General features: G+C 47.9%; 1 protein-coding gene across 2 annotated transcripts in view; it reads right to left on the minus strand.

The window, feature by feature from the left end:
• LOC119444540 (putative sodium-dependent multivitamin transporter) overlaps window positions 1–21,735 on the minus strand; it is a 113,193-nt gene that overhangs the window by 63,752 nt on the left and 27,706 nt on the right. For both annotated transcript variants that reach the window (XM_049663417.1, XM_037708919.2), the window contains exon 8: window positions 6,389–6,518. In XM_049663417.1, the coding sequence (XP_049519374.1) occupies window positions 6,389–6,518 (130 nt within the window). The remainder of the gene's footprint in view (window positions 1–6,388; window positions 6,519–21,735) is intronic.

A 21,735-nucleotide genomic window follows, 5' to 3' on the forward strand; every position in this document is an offset into this window, starting at 1 on the left:
GCCTGTTTCTTCTTGACGAATTTGATTCTTTCTTTATTGAAATTGAGAGAAATCCTAGACCTGACTAACCTATGGTCACTGCACTTTACCTTGCCTAACACTTCTACATTCTGCACTATGCTTGGATCGGCAGAGAGTATGCAATCTATTTCATTCCTTGTTTCTCCATTACGGCTTTTCCAGGTCCACTTCCTGTTGCTGCGCTTCCTGAAGAATGTATTTATTATTCGGAGCCTATTCCTTTCCGCGAATTCTACCAACATCTCTCCTCTTGCATTCTTAGAATCGATGCCGTAGTTGCCAATTGCTTGCTCACCAACCTGCTTTTCCCCCACTTTTGCATTGAAGTCGCTCATGACTACAGTATACTGAGTTTGCACATTTCTCATTGCTAATTCAACATCTTCATAAAACTGTTCTATTATCGTGACTAGGTGTTGGGGCGTAGGCTTCTACTACCTTCATGTTGTACCTCCTATTCAGCTTTATTACGACGACTGCTACCCTCTCATTAATGCTGTTGAGTTCATCAATGTTGCCCGCTATGTTGTTATAACTAGAAGTTCTACCCCGTATTCTCTCTTATCTGGAAGACATCTGTAGCAGAGGACGGGGCCGTTAGTCAGCACTGTGTAAGCCTCACCAGTTCGTCTAACCTCACTAGGCCAATAATATCCTAGGCAATGCCTGATAATTATTCAAATAGTCCTGCTAAGCTAGCCTCACTCGAGAGGATGCGCGTGTTGAACGTTTCCAAGTTCAGTTTCCATTGGCGGCCTGTCCGGACCCAGACATTCTTAGCACCCTCTGTCACGTCGCAGGTCTGACCACCGCCTTGGTCAGGTGCTCCGCAGCCACTGGGAACTGTGGGCCATGGGTTAATTGTCGGAGTCATGTTGGGAGGTAGTGGCCGAATACTGCACCAGGGAGGCCAATTCCTGCTCTGGTGAGGGAGTGACTTTGATGCAGCTTAGTGGGCCTGCCTAGTTTAGTTGCACCTGAACTAGTATAGCCCCACTAGCTCTCGGCAATATATTTTTTGCCGGTGTCAGGCACCACTCCATGCCTGAAAAATGTAGTGGACTGGAGCAGGATTCGAACTGACGACCTTCAGATTTGAAGTCGGGTGTTCTACCTCTGCTCCACGCCACCATATATGGCCAGTAGTAAGAGCGGCGAATTCGTTCCAACGTGCGTGTGTACCCCAGGTGTCCGGACAATGGTTCGTCGTGACATGCACGTAAAATATCGTCACGAAGCGAGGTCGGCGCAACTAGTAGGTATGTAGCTTGCGTACGGTCAAAGTTCTTATAAAGGACGCCATCCCGGAAACAAAAAGAGGCTAGCACGCGTGGGAATCTTCGAGCAAGACTTGACGTGCGCCGTTCCAGGTAGTCAATGAGAGGGCTGAGCTCCAAGTCGTCGCGTCGTGCTGTATGAGCCATGTCTGTTACTGATACGGCAGAAAGAAAACTGTCGACCTCTTTAAGGTCAGCGGGGGCACTTACGACTGGTGCATGTGAGAGACAGTCAGCGTCGGTGTGTTTGCGTCCGGACTTGTGAACGATGGTGACGTCAAATTCTTGCAGTCGAATGCTCCGTCGTGCCAGGTGACCTGAGTGATCTTTGAGATTCGCGAGCCAGCAATGCGAATGGTGGTCGCTGACTACTCTGAATGGGCGACCGTACAAGTATGGCCGAAACTTTGTTATGGCCCAGACAACGGCTAAGCATTCTTTTTCTGAAGCAGAGTAGTTTTTCTCAGCAGCGTATAACGTTCGGCTCGCATAGGCAATCACACGCTCTGCGTCATTTTGCCACTGCAACCAAGACAGCTCCAAGGCCGACGTTGCTGGCGTCTGTGTGCAACTCCGTGTCAGCGTTTTCGTCAAAGTGACCGAGTACAGGTGAGGCCTGGAGAAGGTTTCGGAGGGTATCGAATGCGAGGGCCTGCTCTTGACCCCAAACAAACGGGATACCTTCCTTCGTAAGTTGGTTGAGGGGTTCAGCGATTTTAGAAAAAATTTTGACAAAGCGTCGGTAGTACGCACAGAGCCCCAGAAATCGGCGTAGATCGCACTTATTTGTTGGCACGGGAAATGTGGCGACGGTGCTCGTTTTCTCGGGGTCTGGGCGGATTCCGACATGGCTCACAACGTGACCTAGAAACTTCAGTTCTTCGTACCCAAAATGACATTTTTCAGGTTTTAGAGAAAGTCCAGCTGTTCGAATTGCCTGAAGAACTGTCTGAAGGCGCTGGCGTGTTGTGCAAACGTGTCCGATAGGAACCACCACGTCGTCGAGGTAAACGAGACACGATTGCCATTTCAGTCCAGAGAGAACCGTGTCCCTCATTCTTTGAAAAGTAGCTGGCGCTGAGCATAACCCAAAAGGAAGCACCTTGAACTCGTAGAGGCCGTCAGGAGCAGTAAAAGCGGTCTTTCACGATCACGCGCGTCAACTGCGATTTGCCAGTAGCCACTGCGTAAATCCATCGAAGAAAAGTAGCGAGCGTTGCGTATACGATCCAAGGAGTCATCTGTTTGGGGCAGGGGATAAAGGTCTTTCTTCGTGATCTTATTTAATTTTCGATAATCCACGCAAAAGCGCAAGCTACCATCTTTCTTCTTTACTAACACAACTGGCGAAGCCCAGGGACTGGTCGATGGTTGGATGACGTCATCTTTAGCATCTGCTGCACTTGGTGACGTATAGCGTCTTGTTCCTTTTGCGATACCCTATAGGCATGTTGTCGAACGGGCCTTTCGGTAGGTTTGGTGATGATACGATACTGGGCAAGCGGTGTCTGGTTAACTTTCGTCGTTGTAGCGAAACAATCTCGAAAAGAATCAAGTACATCCAGAAGCCTTGCTCGTTGTTCTGATGGTAGGTTCGGGTTGACATCGAGAGTGCTCGCAAAGCGCCTTGGGAGAATGGTCACACGGCAAAAGGGCAGCTAATACTGGCGGACCGTTGACGTCGGCAATTTCAGCAAAGTATGCAATCGCGGTGCGTCTTGTAAGATGACGATATTCCTCACTGAAGTTCGTGACCAGCAGGTGAGCCTGTCTGTTTCGAGGCTGAATAACTCCTCTGGCAACGCATATTTGTCGTGCAAAGAGGAAAGACAAATTTGCCTCTGCAAATACAGCGTCGGGAACGTCTTGCTCACAATCCACACCAAAATGCCACTGCGAGGGGGCAGAGTGACGGATTCATCGGACACACGTAGTGCGGTCTTCGGTACTTAGGTGATGTCAGCTTCAGAAGGAAAAGGGTCCTCTAACGACACCAGCAACTCCCATAAGTCAATTATTGCGCCGTATTCACAAAGAAAGACCATTCCAAGGATTATTGGGCGGGAGACTAAAGGTAATACGAGAAAAGACCTCGTGAACGTCGACACACTGATTCGAATACGTGCCGTGCATATTCCAGTTGGCATCACCAGATGGCCACCTGCCGTGCGTAACTGGGGCCCTTGCCATGGCGTGGTGACTTTCCTCAATTTAGATGCCAGTGCGCCGCTCATAACTGAATAATCGGCACCGGTGTCGACGAGGGCAGTGACAGCATGATTATCACCGACTACGGCGATGTCGGCAGAAATAATCTTAGTACTGTCGGAAAATAAAGAAAAACCGGAACGATCGTCGTCGGGTCCTTGCGTCGAGGGAGGTTATTGTAATGTTCGTTGGAAAGCGACTTCACCACCAGAAGTCGCGGTTCCTAGTTTCCCCTGTGGGGACTCGGTGAGCAGTTCCTTAGGACAGCGTAAGACGACGAGGGCAAGCTAGGTGACACGGACCGGTGAGGGAATGGTGATCGCGATTGGCGGCGCTGAACAGTCGATGGAATTCGCTGGCCCATCAGATACGCTTCGATTTCGGGGGGACACTCACCGTAACGTGGGCACCGCGCACCGGGATGGAAGCCGCGGAGACCTAGCTGGCGGTACTGGCAGTCGCGGTACACGTGACGCACTTCGCCACAGTGGTAGCATAGTGGACGGTTATCCGACGAGCGCCACTACACTTGCCTTAGTAGCGCTCTGTCTTGCGTGATCAGGTGGTCGATACGTAGGTACGCTAGGGTACCTTGAGCCGGGTAGTGGATGCGAAGAGGTGTCCGGGAACAGATGTGTAGCCTGGTCCACTGTACGCATGATGGGATCTGTAGATGGTGGTGCCGGAGCCCTCAACGCCGCCGCATATGTTACCACAGGGACCTCAGGTCTTGATGGTGCGAGTGGTTGCACCGCCTGTCGGATTTCACTCCAGATGACGTCCGCAAGTGCTGTCATAGGTGGTTGGGGTCCCACTGGTGCCACTGCTTGGAGTTGCCGCAGTTCGTCACGCACAACGCTTCGTATGAAGTTGCGAGGGCCTGCTTCTCGCTGTCGGAACAAAGAGAGAACGCAGTAGCCGTGATGTCGTGGCGTTCGTACTGTGACGACCGCTGCTGGAGAGTACGCTCCATCGTGGTTGCCTCACTCACGAACTCAGCCACAGTTGTTGGTGGATTGCGTACGAGTCCGGCGAAAAGCTGTTCTTTCACTTCACGCATTAAATGTCACACCTTCTTTTCCTCGGCCATTGCAGGGTCTACGCGTCCGAAAACACGAAGCATGTCCGCGACAAACATTGAGATTCTATCGTTAGGCCGCTGGTTCCTAGAAGAGATGGCTTGTTCAGCTCTCTCCTTTCTTTCGGCGTTGCGGTACGCATCTCGGAGCTGTCGGCTAAACTCTTGCCAAGTCGCAAAGGAACCCTCATGATTCTCATACCACGTCTTCGCAGAGTCTTCTAGCGCGAAGTAAACTCTCCGCAGCTTGCGAACATCATCCCACTCGTTGATGCTGGCAACCCGTTTGAAGCGGTCCAGCCAGTCGTCAACATCTTCAAAAGTGTCTCTGTGGAACGTTCTGGGTGTCTGTGGCGCATGAAAAGCATGCGGGAGAGAATACTGGGCAACGTGGGTTTGTCTCGCCTGGTTTGTAGTGGTCGTTGACATTGCGATTTCCAGTCTCGATGACAAGGGAACGAATTCGGGTAGTAGTCTTTGTAGGCGGCGGCTGCTTCTTGCTGTGGGAGCTGTGACTGTCTGTAAGGTGCTAGGAGTAACGGCTGAAACTTTGTAGCGACGGGGCATTTACCTAGCACATCCACTTGTAATGTCGCGGGCGAAACAAAAGAGAAAGCCAGAAGTCCACGTCTTTATCGGAACCAGACCAAAAAAAGAACGTTATCTTCTTCTTCCTACCCCCAAGCGTGTACGTGCCACAGCAGATGGCTCATATGTGACGGCATGTTGTTGTTGTTGTTGACCTGAGTGGTTGTGGCGCATAGCCACGGCATGTGCCAATATTATAACTTTGCTTTCTTCAGGTCACTGCTCAGTTTTTTCTTGTTTTAAACCATTGAGTATTTTAGGCTCGCGAGACTGTGAAGTATTAAATATTTTGTCTTTCGGATGAATGCGCTCTGAGAGATGATGAGTAACGCTTCGCTTCCTAGCTTTTTCGTCTGACCATAGGGACGGAAAGAAATCATACATTGTATATACCTTAGTATGACATTGTATGGTATTGGCGGATTTTCTTCAGCATAAACATGAGACTAATCTGAATTGCCAAGGTACGTTTTAAATACCTGTATAATGTCATTATTAACGACTCGCTTCAAGTCCTGTCGGCTATCTGTGTGCAAATGGAACCTTAATGCAATGAACAACGACAAAATGACCACTTACGACCGAACTTTACACTTTAGAAAATGTCACGTCTTTTTTGGACTGCAGCAAAACAAAAATCAATCAATGTTTTTTAGTGTACAGTTATCCGCTTAGGAAGTTTAGGTTGAAAACTTCAAGTCCAAGAGCTAACTATAACTCCGAACGCATGCAGAAGCAATCGCGCAGTTTTATAAGCATTTCAAAACGATAGCACTTTCTTGTAATTTAGACGCGATATAATCTTGTGATGAATTATGCTGCCACGTTTGGTCGCAGCCACCTAATGGAAACAGTGAGAGGCTGTTGAGATTCGCCGTACATCTTGGATTTTTGCTGCCTAATCTGCAGGCGGAGTATCATCACAGATGACATAGGAGTATTTCATACTGTCACAATGAAAGTTGTACCATATTTTTCCCTTCAGTAAACAATAATGCCAAAGAAAGGTAACTGCAAGGATTTATCTCTGTTCCAATCACCGTACGTCATAGATATCGTCACCATTCGATACAGTTCAATAGCAATATTTCGCGAATGTGGAATCCTTAGAAGCAATACTGCGAGAACCATGACTTAAATGTGGACTCTGTTTTCGGAAAGCCATAAAAATGTCTAAATAATGATTAGAGAACCGTAACCTAACATGTCAACACACCTGGTCTGTAGTAGCGACTTTGCCCGCTAGCAAAGGGTCGCAGTCCCGGTACCAGTAAGCCATGATGAGGCCTAAGCCGGCAGCAATAAGGAAGTAGGCAATGATGAGTAGCGTGCCCCACCATGCGGTTCTAGAACAATAAGAGAAAGTGTAAATATCAGGGCGAAGCAGTGAAAGCGCTAGGGAGGTTTACAGCTGACCTCAAGCTCCACAGACGGTGTTCTTAGGATACGTGGGGGCGCCATGTTGGGTCGACAGGCTGGCGTGACGCAGTAGGCGAGACAACTTTTGCTTCGCAGCACAAACAGCGCCCTGGCAGCTACCACGCGTCTCACAACGCTGGCATGACGAGGATGTGCATGACGAGGCGTATGTGCCGTTCCACCTCACTGGTGTACGAGATGACATAGAAAGATTGTGCCTCGAAGATAACCGTCAGTCTTTCTACCTCGAAGCGTACTGTCCGTTCTGCTCCCGCCACTGTAAGCACTACGGTGTCGTATATATACAACACATCTGCACAAAATGAAGGCTAATTATTGTACACGCGCACAACATTCACGCAAGAAGTGGCAGGCAAAATGCAGTCCTGGCTACACTAGAGAGCCGGCTGAGAGGAGCGTAGAGGTACCTCCACAAGCAATCGCACTGCGCATCTCTCTTATCTCTGGAGACAATCTAAAGGCTCATTAACTCCGGCGACTTGAGGAGGTCGCAGCGAACAAAAGGGTCTCGAAGTGACCAGTGGCAAATGGTGTCTAATGGCCGCTTTTCACGTAAAGCCGCGGTTTTGGGTCGGGCGCTCACTGCTAATTTTTCAGTCGCCAAATCACAGGTACGTAGGAACAGAACGTTTATATTCAGTGACGCTTAATTTACGTGGCGAGCGGACAGTAAAAGCTTCGGTCGTAAGTCATTCCCAATGTGACGATTGTCCGGTTGCACATGTCGTTGTAAACACCAGTCACCTTTTTGGTCACCAGGCGCGATACGTCGCGCGACATCCTTAATCGCCGGTCGGAATGAAGCCTAAGCCTGGTCGTGCGAGCCGCGCTTGCTCCCACGACACCGCGGTCCCCGGGGGTGCGGACGGTGGGAACTTGCCTCACGTGTCCTGTAATTGCTATACCAAGAAGCAAAAGAAAGAAAACATAGACCTGTTCACGTTGATCTCTAATACAATACAAAAGTGGATTGCAGTTGTGATTCCGCTCACCTCTTATGAAGATATGCCAGTACGCGACTATCAGATGTATTAGGAGGATTCCCCAAAATATGGTCTAAATAAGACGCGAAATGTTCGTTGTATCACGGCTCAGAACATTAAAAGAAACATTTGGTCGACATCACTCGGGCTGCATGCTCCCCGCCGTGTGTTTGCTATTCACTCGGCTAGTCGTTTGACGAAGGTATCATTTGTATGCGACCAGACTATTGTTTTGTTACAATGCATGTGACATGCACAATACTCTCGACGCGTTAGCACGCACTAATATAACGGATACTTGAATAAAGCATGTGTTCTCTTCTTCTGGCTGTCCATCTGTTGGGTCCTCTTTGCTAGATAAAACAATGTCAGAGCGTGCACAGTCGTACGGATATCGGTTCGCTGCCTGCTCAGTGCAGCGTCAAAGTTCTACGCTGCCTTTGCACTTCTACCCTCGGCGAACACGTACGCTTGGCGATCAGCCATGCAATACAGTTGCAGCGAAAACGGCCATAGAGTCACAGCTTCTAATTCTCCATTCTAAGCCGCAGGGTGACACTTGAGACAGCAAGTTAGTGACTGGTCGTGAGAAAGTGTTGCATCAACGGCAAGGAGTTCAACAGACTGAACTCTGAGTAAGGTAACACCGCCAGAGAAAGCGTCAGCCGGAGGTTTTGAAAGGAGTAAGAAACACGGTGAACATGCTAGTCACGCAGACTGGGATTATCTACTCGAGTCTGGCAATCCACTAGACTCACCACATTCCGTTTCAACACCCATATTTAATTAGTTTCATTGGACCTGTAGCACTCGCCAGCCACCGTTTCTAGGATCACCTAGATTTGTTCAAATTTTTAACAGCGAAGCCGTTTCAGTCAGCCGTAATTTGTGCGTGTGCCCCGAAATTATCATCATCAGCATTGGCTCGAGCATCGTCGTCATCTTCCACAGTTTAAGCCAGCCGCAATTTGTGCGTGTGGCACGAAACTGCCGCGCCGTAGCCATGGCAATCAGGTGACGCCACACAGACACGGCTCCGCCTAGCTCCCGCCAGCTGCGCGCTACTGCGAATGCGCCGTGACGTCTTCCTGGCCCGTTTACGCTCGAAGCCTGAGAAAAATAAATAAAACAAAATGAACTTTCTCGGCAAGGCAGGATTCGAAATCGGGTAACCACTGGTCCGAAGGCAAGCGTGTGCGCTATACACACACGCTTGCAGAACGTGAATTTATGGGAATCATATGGTTGGATTGTATTGACGATTGCAACACAACTTCTTTTAGGAAAGACAAAGAGAAAATGAGAGCGAGAGAGAGAGAGAGAGAGAAAGAAAGAGAAATAAGGAGAGAGAAACAAAATCAAAGAAAGAGAAAGAAAAAGAGAGAGACAGAAAGAGAAAGAAAGAAACAGAAATAACCTAGCTACCACCTAGAAACGCCATCAATCGACCAGCTTCGCTGTGTCTTGAGCTTTTCGCGGCCTAGTGCAAGCTTTCGCCTGCTTTTCCTGCCTGCTGCAATCGCTTCAATCTAACCCACAGTTTCTTACTCCAGTAGCGTAGTTTGAGATTTACATTACTACCCGATACTACCAAGCGTATGCCTGCCACGAGACATGGTTAATCCGGAGGATGGATGCGGAAAAGTGCTGAACTCGTACTAGCTTACAAGATAATACCAGGGCTCTCACACACTCAAGTTCAACAAATGGCCACAGAGGGCGAAAAAATCGACCACGCAGGTGCGGCTAATAAACCAAGCCTAGTGCGTATTCAAAAAAATTGCCCCGGTGAGTTCCGTCGTCTCCCGCTAGAGGCGCCGTAGTAAGCGCAAAATTGTCAATCAAATATTTGGACTGCAGAAGGGGTGCAAACCAGGAACAGCGGTTAAGAAAAAGGTTAAAGAAACAGAGTGGGGTCTGTGGAAAACAGGGACGCAGACGAAATCAGCACAGGGAACATACAGAACTTTCAAGCAAGAAATTGCCAAAGAAAATATCTATGATAATTCTAGGGGAAGCTCTTTGTTCTTTGAAGCCACGACGGGAGTATTGCGGACTAAGATGTACTGAGTCAAGTACCAAGGTATAGACACGTTGTGGGGTGCGTGTGGAGAACAAGAGGAAACGGCTGAACACCTCATACTTTTATGTGAAGGGCTTAACCCTACCGTGCAAACAACGGGGCTGATTTTTTCAAAGCATTGGGGTTTAGGGACAGTGAAGGCGAAATAGACTTTAAGCGGGTAGAAATCACCAAACGGAGGTTATCTGATAGGTGGCTAAAATCAAGGCCAGGGGTGAAATTTCACCCACCACAAAGTGCAAAATATGTTGAAAGTCATGGCTAGGTGGCGTATGCAACCGCCGGATTTAAAGGGTTCAGCCTCATCCAACCATCCATCCATTTCAACCTACAAACGTACTCCCACACTTATCGAACTGTTTTTATTTTATGACAAAGAGTACATATTTATTATTCCTAATTATACATCCTACTCTTGAGTAGTAACACTATTGTTTTTTTTTGTCATTATAAACGCAAAATAACTTTCATCATCATCGACCTCCTACGTGACCTCTCGCCTGGATGTAATATATTTACCCGTATTTTCGGGACACGGCAAGCACGGATCTATTGGTTGGTACACTTATGCTAGTTACTTATTTGTGGTATTGCACTTCGACACCTCTTTATTCAGCTTCGATACCTCGCGTTGTTTAACTTGGGGTGAAGTGACGTGTTTGCGAGCTCAGATGTAAGCCCGACAGCTAGGTTTTGGTCATGAACCATGCGGAAGAAGTATACATCGAAACGGCAACCGGATTCTGCTGCGACTGAGGGTGGCAATACCGGTGAGTCGTTTAACATTGCTGCTTGAATCGTTATTTAATATTCGTCTCGTTAATTCACAGGCGGAGGCAAGTTAACATACTAATTCCTGCATTACATATGGATAGTCGGGACCCTACGTTGCTGTTTCTGAAATAAACCTGTAGTTGCGAGACCTTCGTTATACACACAATCACGAAAGAAAGAGAGCAATATCGCAACGCGCAGCCCGTTTTTCATCTCGTTGTAGCCGTGGCCTTGGGCGACTGAGTAGCCTTATCAATGTTTTTTTTTTCTTCGAGTCCGCCGGCAACCTCTTTCGTCCACAAAACCGATTAAACCTTTGGTAATCTAAAGTGAAAGTACTGAATGTAATGTATTAAACAATTGCACGCATAATATTTACTCATACTTCGTACTTGTTGGTTCCAAGTGTTCTTGGTGTTAAGTTTGGTTTACCTTATGGCATTTATTTTTGCAGTAGTGGAGCGGTGCATCGCGGTCGTGCAGAAAAAGAATGCACCAGTTGTAATACATGAAATTCATTTCTTTCATGCGTTTGCTTGTGGAACCAGCAGTGTGATCTCTTCTAGTGTATAAATGAGCGCAAAAATGTTTTCATTTGTGATCCTAATACTACTTCAGGTGTGCAAACGCATTGTAGTTATGCAGACATCAATTTTATGGACAGTAGCAATATTTGGTTAATTAACATGCTGCTTAAGCTCCCTAGAACAAACGGTGTACGTTTACATGTGTTGTGCAGCCTCAAACCATTACAATATATCTAATCACATCTTTTTGCATTGCACATTGCGAAATGTTGTTTTTTTAATTTGTGATGCAGTCAAAATTTCTCTACCAGACTTAAAATAAAGCGGATGGCACCAGTGTAAAGCAACAAACTACGCACACTAAAGAGAAGCTACTGCCTGCTACAACCAGGTCATCGTGTGGACTTTTGCTGCTACTACAAGGTAAACAACACCGGGTTCAGAAATAAATATGCTTGATATACGCTGTATTGGCTTGCTACTCTTGAGATACATTGCCATTTGTCTGTAGCAGATGATATCAATGTTTGTTCATATTTACGGTGTAGCATAATTGATTCAAACATACAAAGCACTACACGAGTTTGGCTAACCTCTGCTGTATCTCATGTGTTACTGTTCTGCCCCAGGAGAGTCTGCACCAAGCACGTCTTGGCCCTCATCACAGGAGCCCTCATATATCTGCACCAACAGGAAGGGGCTGGAGCCGAACTCAAAAGGCCTTTACACCACGAACAAAGAAGCGGATCCAGAAGTATTTGGATGAGAAACCAAGTCTACGTAGGACTGTATCAAGACTAAATATAGCCTCAGCCATCATTCCACCAGCACGAATATTAGCAGAGTCATTCAGGTACCTCAGCAAAAGGAATTCTTCGTGTTCAGGTGCGCCTGCAACCTCTGAACAAGCATGGACGATGCTGGCCAAAAGAGTTCCATCAGTTTGCCCTTCCTTAATCAGCGTCCTGGCCTTGTCAAATTCAATTTGTGCCAAGTATAAATTTTTTCTATGAATGCGAGCTTTTACATTCCCCATTCTTGCTAGATATCATTCTTCTTCTTTATCCAAAAATAAAGGTGAACTGATCCTTTACTCATACTTAAGACCCGTCATTGTCTATTAGCATAACATCTTTGTAGCAGTATTCTCTACTGAACGTTGCCATGTTAAATTCCTCTCCTGAAATAGCAGATGCGGTATCGGCATATTTCTTGCATTAACCTTTGCACCGTGTGCTATGTAGCATTTCACTTTTCTTAACGTTATTGGACTTCCCTGCTTGCAGAGCAGAGTGGCTTGCCGAATGTAAGCTTTCTCATTCCCATATTTAATTCTTGGTCTCGTTCACGACTGCTCTTCTTGCTCAATAGCCTGGGTTTTTGTGGAAGCTACACTCAAGTGGTTCATTGCACAATCTGGTTGCAGAAACTTGGTCGTGGTCTCTGTATTACGTTTTTCGGATTTGGGGGGCCTGGTAAGTTGCATTGGGAAGCAGTTTCTCGAGGTAAGCACGTGCTCCTGCAGTCCGTACAGCGACATAGACTCCCAATTTACACGCACCGTGATTTGTGCTCCCCATTCCATCCTTTCCTGCTCCCGCTGAGTGCAAATTTTGCTTGTGGCCTTCGTTGGCCGTGATTTGGCGTCAACAGAGAGCAGTATATATGTTTACGTGGTCCGAAGTGTATGAAGTTGATAGACACATGGGTGGAAAGGCCCACAGAAGTGGCTGCTGAAGGTGATGCCCAAGAAACCGACTTTTCCATATTCAGACAAAGTGGGGCACCAAGTGTGAGTCACATATTAGCGGCCCCCGAAAGAAAAGAAACGTGCAGGCTGGAAAGGAGTTAACGCTAAAATGCTGGGTAGTCAATGTCGCTGTGTTGGCTGCGGCAGCAGATGCCTGCGTGAGCCGAATGCTTCGCAATGCAAGTTGCTTATCTTCAATGATGACTGTCGGTGCAAACAGGTGGGATATGCTGCCCAATCGGTTTGCGTTTCTTGTTGTCGCTTGTTACCAGACCACCATGGGCAACGAAGGCAAGCACAAGCACTGTGCCTTTAGTTGCACTGCTGAATGCGCCTAAGTGACCCGTGTATGTCATTCCTCACTGTTACCATGTGGATCTTGGCCAATGTACAGTGTATTGTCTGAACCTTATGCGGTGATTGAATGCGGAATCTCACTTTGCTGTTATATCACTTGTTTATGGTCGCTGCATTACGTTTCTTAGATGTGGCGGCCTGGTCATTTGCATTGGGAAGCAGTCTCTCGAGGTAATCACCTGCTCCTGCAGTCCGCGCAGCGACATAGACTCCAATTTACACGCACCGTGATTGGTGCTCACCGTTCCGTCCTTTCCTGCTGCCGCCGTGTGCAACTTGTGCTTGTGGCCTTCGCTGGCCATGATTTGGCATACGTGCTTACATGGTCGGAAATGTATGAAGTTGATAGCGACCTGGGTGGAAAGGCCCGCAAAAGTGGCTGCCGAAGGTGATGCCCACGAAACCGACTTGTGCATATTGAGAGAAAATGGGGCACCGAGTGTCAGTGACATAATAGCGGCCCCGATAAGACAAGAATAAACGTGCAGCTTGGAAAGGAGGTAATGCTAAAACGCACGGTTGTTCATGTTGCTGTGTTTGGTGCGGCCACGGATGCCTGCGTCACCCGATTGCTTCGGTATGCAAGTTGCTAATCTTCAACGGTCACTGTCGGTGCAAACATCTGGGACACAATCTGCTTGCGCTGCTGGTTGTCGCACGTTACCGGACTGCCATATGCGATGACGAAAGTGAGCAGTTTACGAGCTCGCGTTTATTGTTTCAGCGTATCTCAACATGCAAGTTTTATTGCTGCTCTTGGATTAGAAGGTGCACTGCTTGTCTTCGACCAATAAAGTCGTACGTCCTATTCACTCACTTGTGGCTTGTTTGTATGGGCGTCAGTAGGAGGCTCTTTGGTCTCCTGGCAATTAGAACCCACAAGCTAAGCGGCAAGGCACTGAGGCACGGCGCAGCGCCAGCCGGGCGAGCGCGGCGCGTACCAGCGTGCGCGACCGGTAAAAAACGGCCATATTGAATTTTGCACTAAAAAAAATAAGGTTTCCGCTTCCTGTTTGAGCAGCGCCATCTGTCGGGTACCCCAGTGAGTTACATGCGCTGCCGCTTCTTATTTTCGTACCACTGTGGAAGGCACAGTTTCCCTTCTTTAAAGTTGGTCTTTATTATATGGTAATACTAGCTGGTACATGGTAATACTAGGCGCAAGTTGGAATACGCTAGCGCAAGACAGGGGTAATTGGAGATCGCAGGGAGAGGCCTTCGTCCTGCAGTGGACATAAAAATATAGGCTGATGATGATGATGAATACTAGCTGCACAATGAGATAAATGCAGAACAACAAAAGATAATCACCAAACACTCATAAAAGCATGTCAAACTGACAACACGTAACAATGCCGGTGTCAGTGATGTTCCGAAGCTCCATATACCCTTCACCAAGTGTCGCGATTCCCTAGAGACTCACGCGTCGCCGAAAAGGCATTGAGCAGTAGTAGTTATGTGTCTCCCCGCCGATTCGGTGAAATCAAATTACATGTTTCAAATAGGTGACAACCACACCTTCGCTTCGCTTTCGAGACGGCATCTCTTGCGTTCGCGCTTTGGTACAAGATCGGAAAGCGATTCTGAAAGTACTCGTCCTTCACCTTCAGCTAAATCTAAATACGCTGTTCTCCGAGATAAAAACAAGAGTCGCAGTTTCGGCAGAAAGGCGAGACATCGATTGCGATAACAAATTAGTAGGCAGCTATACGAAGTAGGGATAGTAGTTTTATGAGTCGTATAAATGTTCGAACATTCGCCTTACTAATTAATAAACACGCATGGTGTCAGCGCCCACAGGCAAGCATGAACACATCACATTCGACGCCCGCAGACACTGGCTGTGTAAGTGCTGGCGTGGAAAAGCGCGCTAGAAGCAGCGAACGAAGCAACCATCGTGCTGTCTATCGCTTCAACCCAAACTGAGCGGCGAGAACACCGCACGCACAAAGGTATGAGCCATCGGCGCAACTACAGTCTGCCCCCAACGCAGATCGCTTTTAAGGTGGGCGCGCGCGGCAGCGCACAACGTAGTTGCTGCCGCCGGTGTACAACGCCCGGTGTAAAACGGCGCGCGTAGTCCACGCTTTCCTCCTCTGAGCGGGCGAGATTGAGCCACGATCATCGGTTCCCTCACACGCTTTTACTCGTACATACAGCACACGGAGCGCAGCGACGTGGTTATCTCAATTGTACTTCATACGGAAAATCCCAGCGACGGCAACGACGGCGACGGCAAAATGCGCCTAGAGTGTCCATATAACTGCTCTCGCAATAAAACCAATGTAGTTAAGATTTTGGCATCTTTCCCGGTTCATAATTTCCGGGCGTCGTCAACGCAAAGTCGACGTGGCACCGGCTATGCAATTTCCGACAGAAGACCAGTGGAAACGCTTGTCATTCCTGACTTGCTATATCTATTTTAGAGCGAATCTTTCTTTGCGGACCCCGCCGCGCCTCTCTTGATGACCATTGCTGCTGCCTGATGTTGCTGCTGCTGCTGTTCGTGCATTTTCGCCAATTAGGTCACACTCGATGCTGATGATCATGATTTATTGGCATCCCCTTGGAAACGGCGTGGTGACAAATAGTCACCTAGCCTACTTGAGTTACTCAGGTATGCTAGGCATGCTTTTCATTCTAGCATTTTTGTATATACCTATTTAATCGTTTTTTTCTTCCTCAATATTTCTCTATCTACCTTGTACCACTACCTATGCCTGTAACGATCCCGGTAGTATCACTCTTCCAACAGATCCCTGGTTTTTTCCCCCAATACTCTAAACGTCTCTTCCTTATCTCGACTGCTGACAGGTTAATCCAGTCTGCAGTCGAGCTGATCCGCTATAAATCCAAGATCTCCTGGGAGGTTTCAGTCACCTACGGGTCTCACTGGATCAATCCCTTCGTATGCCGCCGAATGTTTGCTTCATTTTGCCTCATCATGCCTCATTGTGCGAATATTGACCCTTTTCGCTGAGCAGCTTGTTCTAGAGGAACGAGATGGCGCTTTCGTCGGGGCGCCATACGTTGCCTCAGAGAATGCGCACGAATACGAAACCATTACTGCTTCGGCCCTGCTATTGTGCGATCAGCTGTCGGAAATGCAAGTGGGCGTTCGCTAGTGAGCCGTGCCCAATTCATGCTGCAAAGTGCGTAACGGTAAAGGGAAGACGTGTGCGGTAGTTAGCTGCAAAAATAATTATTCGCATATCAAAACTGCGAATATAAGGAATATATAAGGAACAGAATCAACCTGTGTCACCGCTGCTACATAAGGACTGCCTGTGTTGCCGGTACTTCGCGATGCACGGCTTTACTCGACGATAAAAAAAGATAATTCATCCGCCAGCGCTCTATAGCTAACCATCAAAGAAAGGACTTCAACTCCGGAACGTCAGTACTTAACAGTAAGTACCGCTCGTTACAAAAGGAAATAGCGCCACTTAATGGCATAGTAAGTTTCTCGCACGTTATCTACACAAATTCACCCCTACTGGCACGTAAACTTACGGCCACCCTATCGCCTACGTATGAATAATAAGTGAATGGGCTCTGACTTGAATCAATGTGCCGAAGCATGATGAGTAACGGCGACTACACCTAGCAGACACAAATGTTGGAAGCTGAACGTTTCGTGATGGTCCACAGAGTAACTGAGTGGCTAGTGATAATACGTCTTTGCTACAAGCTACCTTAAAGTGCAGAACAGTTGCATTCTAAGCTTTGTGCGCAGCAAGAACAAATCTATCGCAGCAGAGCACACCCAAGAGCGATTAGGCTGAAAATACACAATCAGATAGTGGCCGCACCAAGGAACCGAGGAACCTTACTGAGTGAGAAACATGACAAGCCAATTCTTCAAAAAGTTTGCCAAATAAAGAAGGAAGAGCATACTGATCCTGATTTAATTCATAAGCGGAACGTTTGGACAGCTTGCAATACATTCCTAGCCCCAATTGTAGTACAAGCACCTTATACACTGCTCGTATCGTTTGGACAAGGCGTAATGAGCTCTGAAAGCGCTTACATGTCCTCTAAAGCTGTGGCCAAAGCTTCGTGTTGTCCACACAGTCACCGTCTACGATATGCGTCGAAACGGAGGTTTGCTGCGCCGCTCCGCGGCGGAACGCGCTTGTATTGTAAACACGGAGGCAGCTGAGACAAGCAATGGACGCGTCACCACGTGATCAAACATGGCAGCGCCCACGAGAGCGCCGGGAAAAGGGTCAATACGCATGGCTTATCTTCTTGCGAACTAGCTCGAGCCTCAAATAGCAAGGCACTTCCCTTCGTGTTCTCATACAGATTTTCCTGTATAAATTCTTTCTTCTCATTCTGGTAAATCTCCATGGTCTTTGTATTTCTATTTTTTGCATCGAATTTCCTGTATTCGGTTTTTATCACTTCCTTTCTGATGTCTCGTGGTTGTCTATTAAACTTTCAATTACCTTGTACACAGTTGCCAACTTTCTTGACCTCTTCCTCCATGCTGTGTCCGCGCTTTTCAGGTACAGATAACGGTGCACTTTAGCCGCCTCATTAGTTTGATCCATGCTCCTGACTCTTTCTTGAAAACTAAGTTTGCTTTGCGCATTTCTGATTTAAAACGAGGGTCAACCCATGTCACCCTGCACTGTCTGATATGTTGTTTAGCGGGGGCTCTTAAAGCCAGCCGGCCTAACGATCCTTCGTAAACTTCAAACTCCGACAAGATATCCGATTTGAAGCATAGAATGGCATTTGCGAACGCTAGCGTTGATGTAGGATAAATTAAATCCTAATTCACTGTTTTCCAGTCATCTTTCTAGACACGTAACATAAAGTGTGATCAACAATTCAGATAGAGGACATCCTTGCTTTATTACTTGGGGAATTTCCATCGTTTCAGTATATTTTCGGCCTTCCCATACAATTTGTGCTCAGTTTTCTCTATATATCTCCTTCAGCAACTCCACGAAATCGCCATCTATGCCTTCGTGCTTGAGAATATTCCATAACAATTCTCGGCCTACATTGTCGTAGGATCCTTTAATATCTACAAATTTAATATAAATGGATATTCTGAGCTACTGAAATCTCTGTGCTCTGGGTTAGCACAAACATATTGCTACGGAGAGTTGTGCAGAAATGACTTTACAGGAGATGGATGATGGTGACCGCGCAATCCGGCCTAGAAGCACTTCATCCTCCTCTTCTTTCCAACTGATTCTTGTATGCTCGTTACATTCTCCCACAAGCAGACGAAACCCGTAGGGCGAGTTAGGAGGTATCAGTAGGGTAAAAACGTTTCAGGCGAGCAACATGAGCCGCTTGCCTTCTACTTGATCGCCAGCCATTGCCCAGGAGGCGAGCTATTACATAACAAAGTTCACTCAAACGCTCCAGGACAACGCATGGTCCGGAATAGGGGGACAGGAACTTTTGACACAAGGCCCGCTTGCATTGAGGTGTCCAAAGAAGCACCAAGTCGCATTTGGCGAACGAAACAGGCCCGTGACGCTCGTCGTAACGGTCCTTTGAACGGTGTTGCGAGGCCAAAGTACGAAGACGGGCTATTCGGCGGGCTTCTTCAGCGAGGCACCCAGTCTTTGACACAGAATCGTCGTCAGTGCAGAATAAAGTTTAAGAAAGTATCGAGAGGGCTGCACGGCAGCCTTGCATAGAGGAGATAAAATGGGCTGTAGTTCGTGGTTTCATGTTTCGCCGTGCTGCATGCGTAGGTTATGAAGGGCAGCACGTCGTCCCAGTTCTTATGGTTGGAGGAAACATACATGACAATCATGTTGGTCAGTGTTCGGTTCGTCCTTTCAACGAGGCCATTGGTCTGTGGATGATACGGTCTGGAGTGACGGAACTCAGAAGTGCACAGACGAAGTAGCTCCTCAATGGCGTCCGCAGTGAACTGGCGAACACGGTCACTGATGATAACACGCGGCGGGCCATGACGAAGGACTACGGAACACAGCAGGAAGAATGCCACACACGCAGCGGGGGAAGAAGGTACGGCTGCAGTTTCTGCGTACCGTGTGAGATGGTCCACGCAAACGATTATCCAACGGTTCTTATTGTTAGATAACGGGAATGGACCAATAAGGTCAATGCCTACTTTTTCGAAAGGTGTACTGGGCGGGGTCAATGGCTGCAGGGAACCTGGTACAGCGGTGGTTGGTTGCTTGTGACGTTGACACTTTTCACAACTAGCGACATAGTGTTTGGTTGTCTGGTATATGTTGGGCCAGTAAAATCACTCTTGCGTGCGGTGTAGCGTTCGCACGAAACCGAAATGACCAGATGTCACATCGTCATGCATGGCGCGTAAGACGTCGGAGCGGATACTCTCGGGAACAACTAGAAGAAAACGTGCTTGATTCCCGGAGTAATTGTTCTTATAGAGCAACTCATCACGAATGGTGAAGCGACCGCTGCCTTGAGAAGTACGAGCGGCGGCAAACAGCGGATCCAGGTTGAGATCATTGCGTTGCTCTCTCTGAAAGTCTGCCGCGTCGGGGAACGTACGAGTAATGGCAGCGAGACAGTCATCAAAGTTCTCAGCTTCGAAGTAGGAAGTCACAAGAGGAATGCCAGAAAGGCAGTCTGCGTCGGCATGACGACGTCCGCTCTTGTATGACACCACGAAGTCATATTCCTGAAGGCGCAGCGCCCAGCGCGCGAGTCGACCTGAGGGATCACGCAAACCAACCAGCCAGCATAAAGAGTGATGATCGGTGACTATCTTAAATGGTCTTCCGTAAAGAAAACATCGAAATTTCTGCACGGCGAAAACAGCTGCCAGGCATTCCTGCTCCGTAACCATATAATTGCGCTTCGACTTGCTCAGACAACGGCTGGCATATGCAGCGACATTTTCGGCGTTGTTGTGACGTTGTACAAGTACCGCTCCTATTCCTATTCCACTAGCATCGCTGTGCACTTCAGTCGGACAACATGGGTCGAAGTGACGCAAGAGGGGTGCTGACGTTAGTATAAACTTCAGTTGTGAGAATGATGCGTCACACTCCGGTGTCCATGTGAAGGCTACATCCTGTCGCAGAATAGATGTCAACGGGTGATCAATATCGGCAAATCGGGTTACAAAACGACGAAAATAGGAACATAGACCAATGAAGGAGCGAAGTTCTCGTGCTGTCTGTGGTGGTTTGAAGGAGCTGACTGCTTCATTCTTACGAGGATCGGGTCTGACGCCATCCTTGTCGACTAGATGTCCCAGAACCAATGCTTTACGCTCGCCAAACCGACACTTTTTTTTAGTTTAAAACTAGTCCAGCTTTCTCGATGCAACTCAGAACAAGGCTCAGGCGGGCGTTATGTTATTCCAACGTGCGGCCGAAGATTACATCATCCAAGTAACATATGCATATCTCCCACTTTAGGCCAAGTAATATTGTATCCATGAATCTTTCAAAGGTGGCGGGAGTATTAGAGGCCAAAAGGCATAACAATAAATTCGAATAAGCCATCTGGGGTCACGAATGCGGTCTTTTCCTTGTCTTTAGGTTCCTTGGGTATTTTCCAATACCCCGATCGTAGATCAAGCGTCGAAAAACAAGAAGCAGCGTGTAAACAATCGATGACGTCGTCGCTTCGCGGTAGTGGGTAGACATCCTTCTTCGTCACAGCGTTTAGGCGTCTGTAATCTACGCAGAATCTCCAGGAGCCATCTTTCTTCCGGACGAGGATTACTGGAGCTGCCCGTGGGCTGGACGACTCTTGAACAACACCTTTGTTCATCATTTCCTTAACTTGTTCTGCGCTAACCTTGCGCTCGGTGAATGACACGCGGTAGGGCTTCTGGCGAATGGGGTGTGCTGAGCCGGTATCTATTCTGTGGTGAGCTCGTGACGATGGTAAATCAAGTGGCGCATCTCCGTGAGTAAAATCGAATGCAGCAAGATGTCGGGACAGGACTTGTACCAGTGCTTGACGCTCAGATGCGCAGACAGCCTTGCTGATCATACCGAGAATCAGCTCTTCAGAAGGACGATAATCGCATAGAGAGTAAGCAGAAGAGGGCTCTGCTGTGAGTACTGCTATTGAGCTGCATGAAGCTTCATCGAAAAGGGCAATTTTTATGCCTCCAGGCAGTACTACTGGCATGGCGGAACAATTCAGCGCCCACAGCGCTGCGACTCCTCTCGTCATGCACATGACAGAGCAAGGCACGAGTATACATTTTTTAGCACAGTTAATGCTGAGGGACCTAATCACGAGGTCAACGCAAGCAGCGTCAACAGTAGTCGCACAAACACGAACGGGCGTTAGGCACCATGAGGGGGCAAGCACTTCATCAAGCACACTGAGAATCCCTTTCTTCGTCACTCGAGCTTTGTTCAGAAAGCGCGGGTAAAAGCACCTCAGCCACATGTACTGCCCCATTTCCACAGTCTACAGAAGCGCCACAGTGTTGAAGAAAATCTATGCCGAGAATTACATCGTGCGAACAGCGGGCAAGGACTAAAAACTCCAACACAAACACTTTCCCAGTCAACGTAACACTTACAGCGCAAACACCGAGGGGGTGGAGCCACTTGCCGCCCACTCCACGAAAGGTAACGGCATCGTCCCATGAAAACATAACTTTGTGGCCTAGGCGGTTTCTTGAAAGCGAGGCTCATGACAGACACATTC

Source organism: Dermacentor silvarum, chromosome 3 (genome assembly GCF_013339745.2).
Source record: "Dermacentor silvarum isolate Dsil-2018 chromosome 3, BIME_Dsil_1.4, whole genome shotgun sequence".
NCBI classification, from domain to species: domain Eukaryota; kingdom Metazoa; phylum Arthropoda; class Arachnida; order Ixodida; family Ixodidae; genus Dermacentor; species Dermacentor silvarum.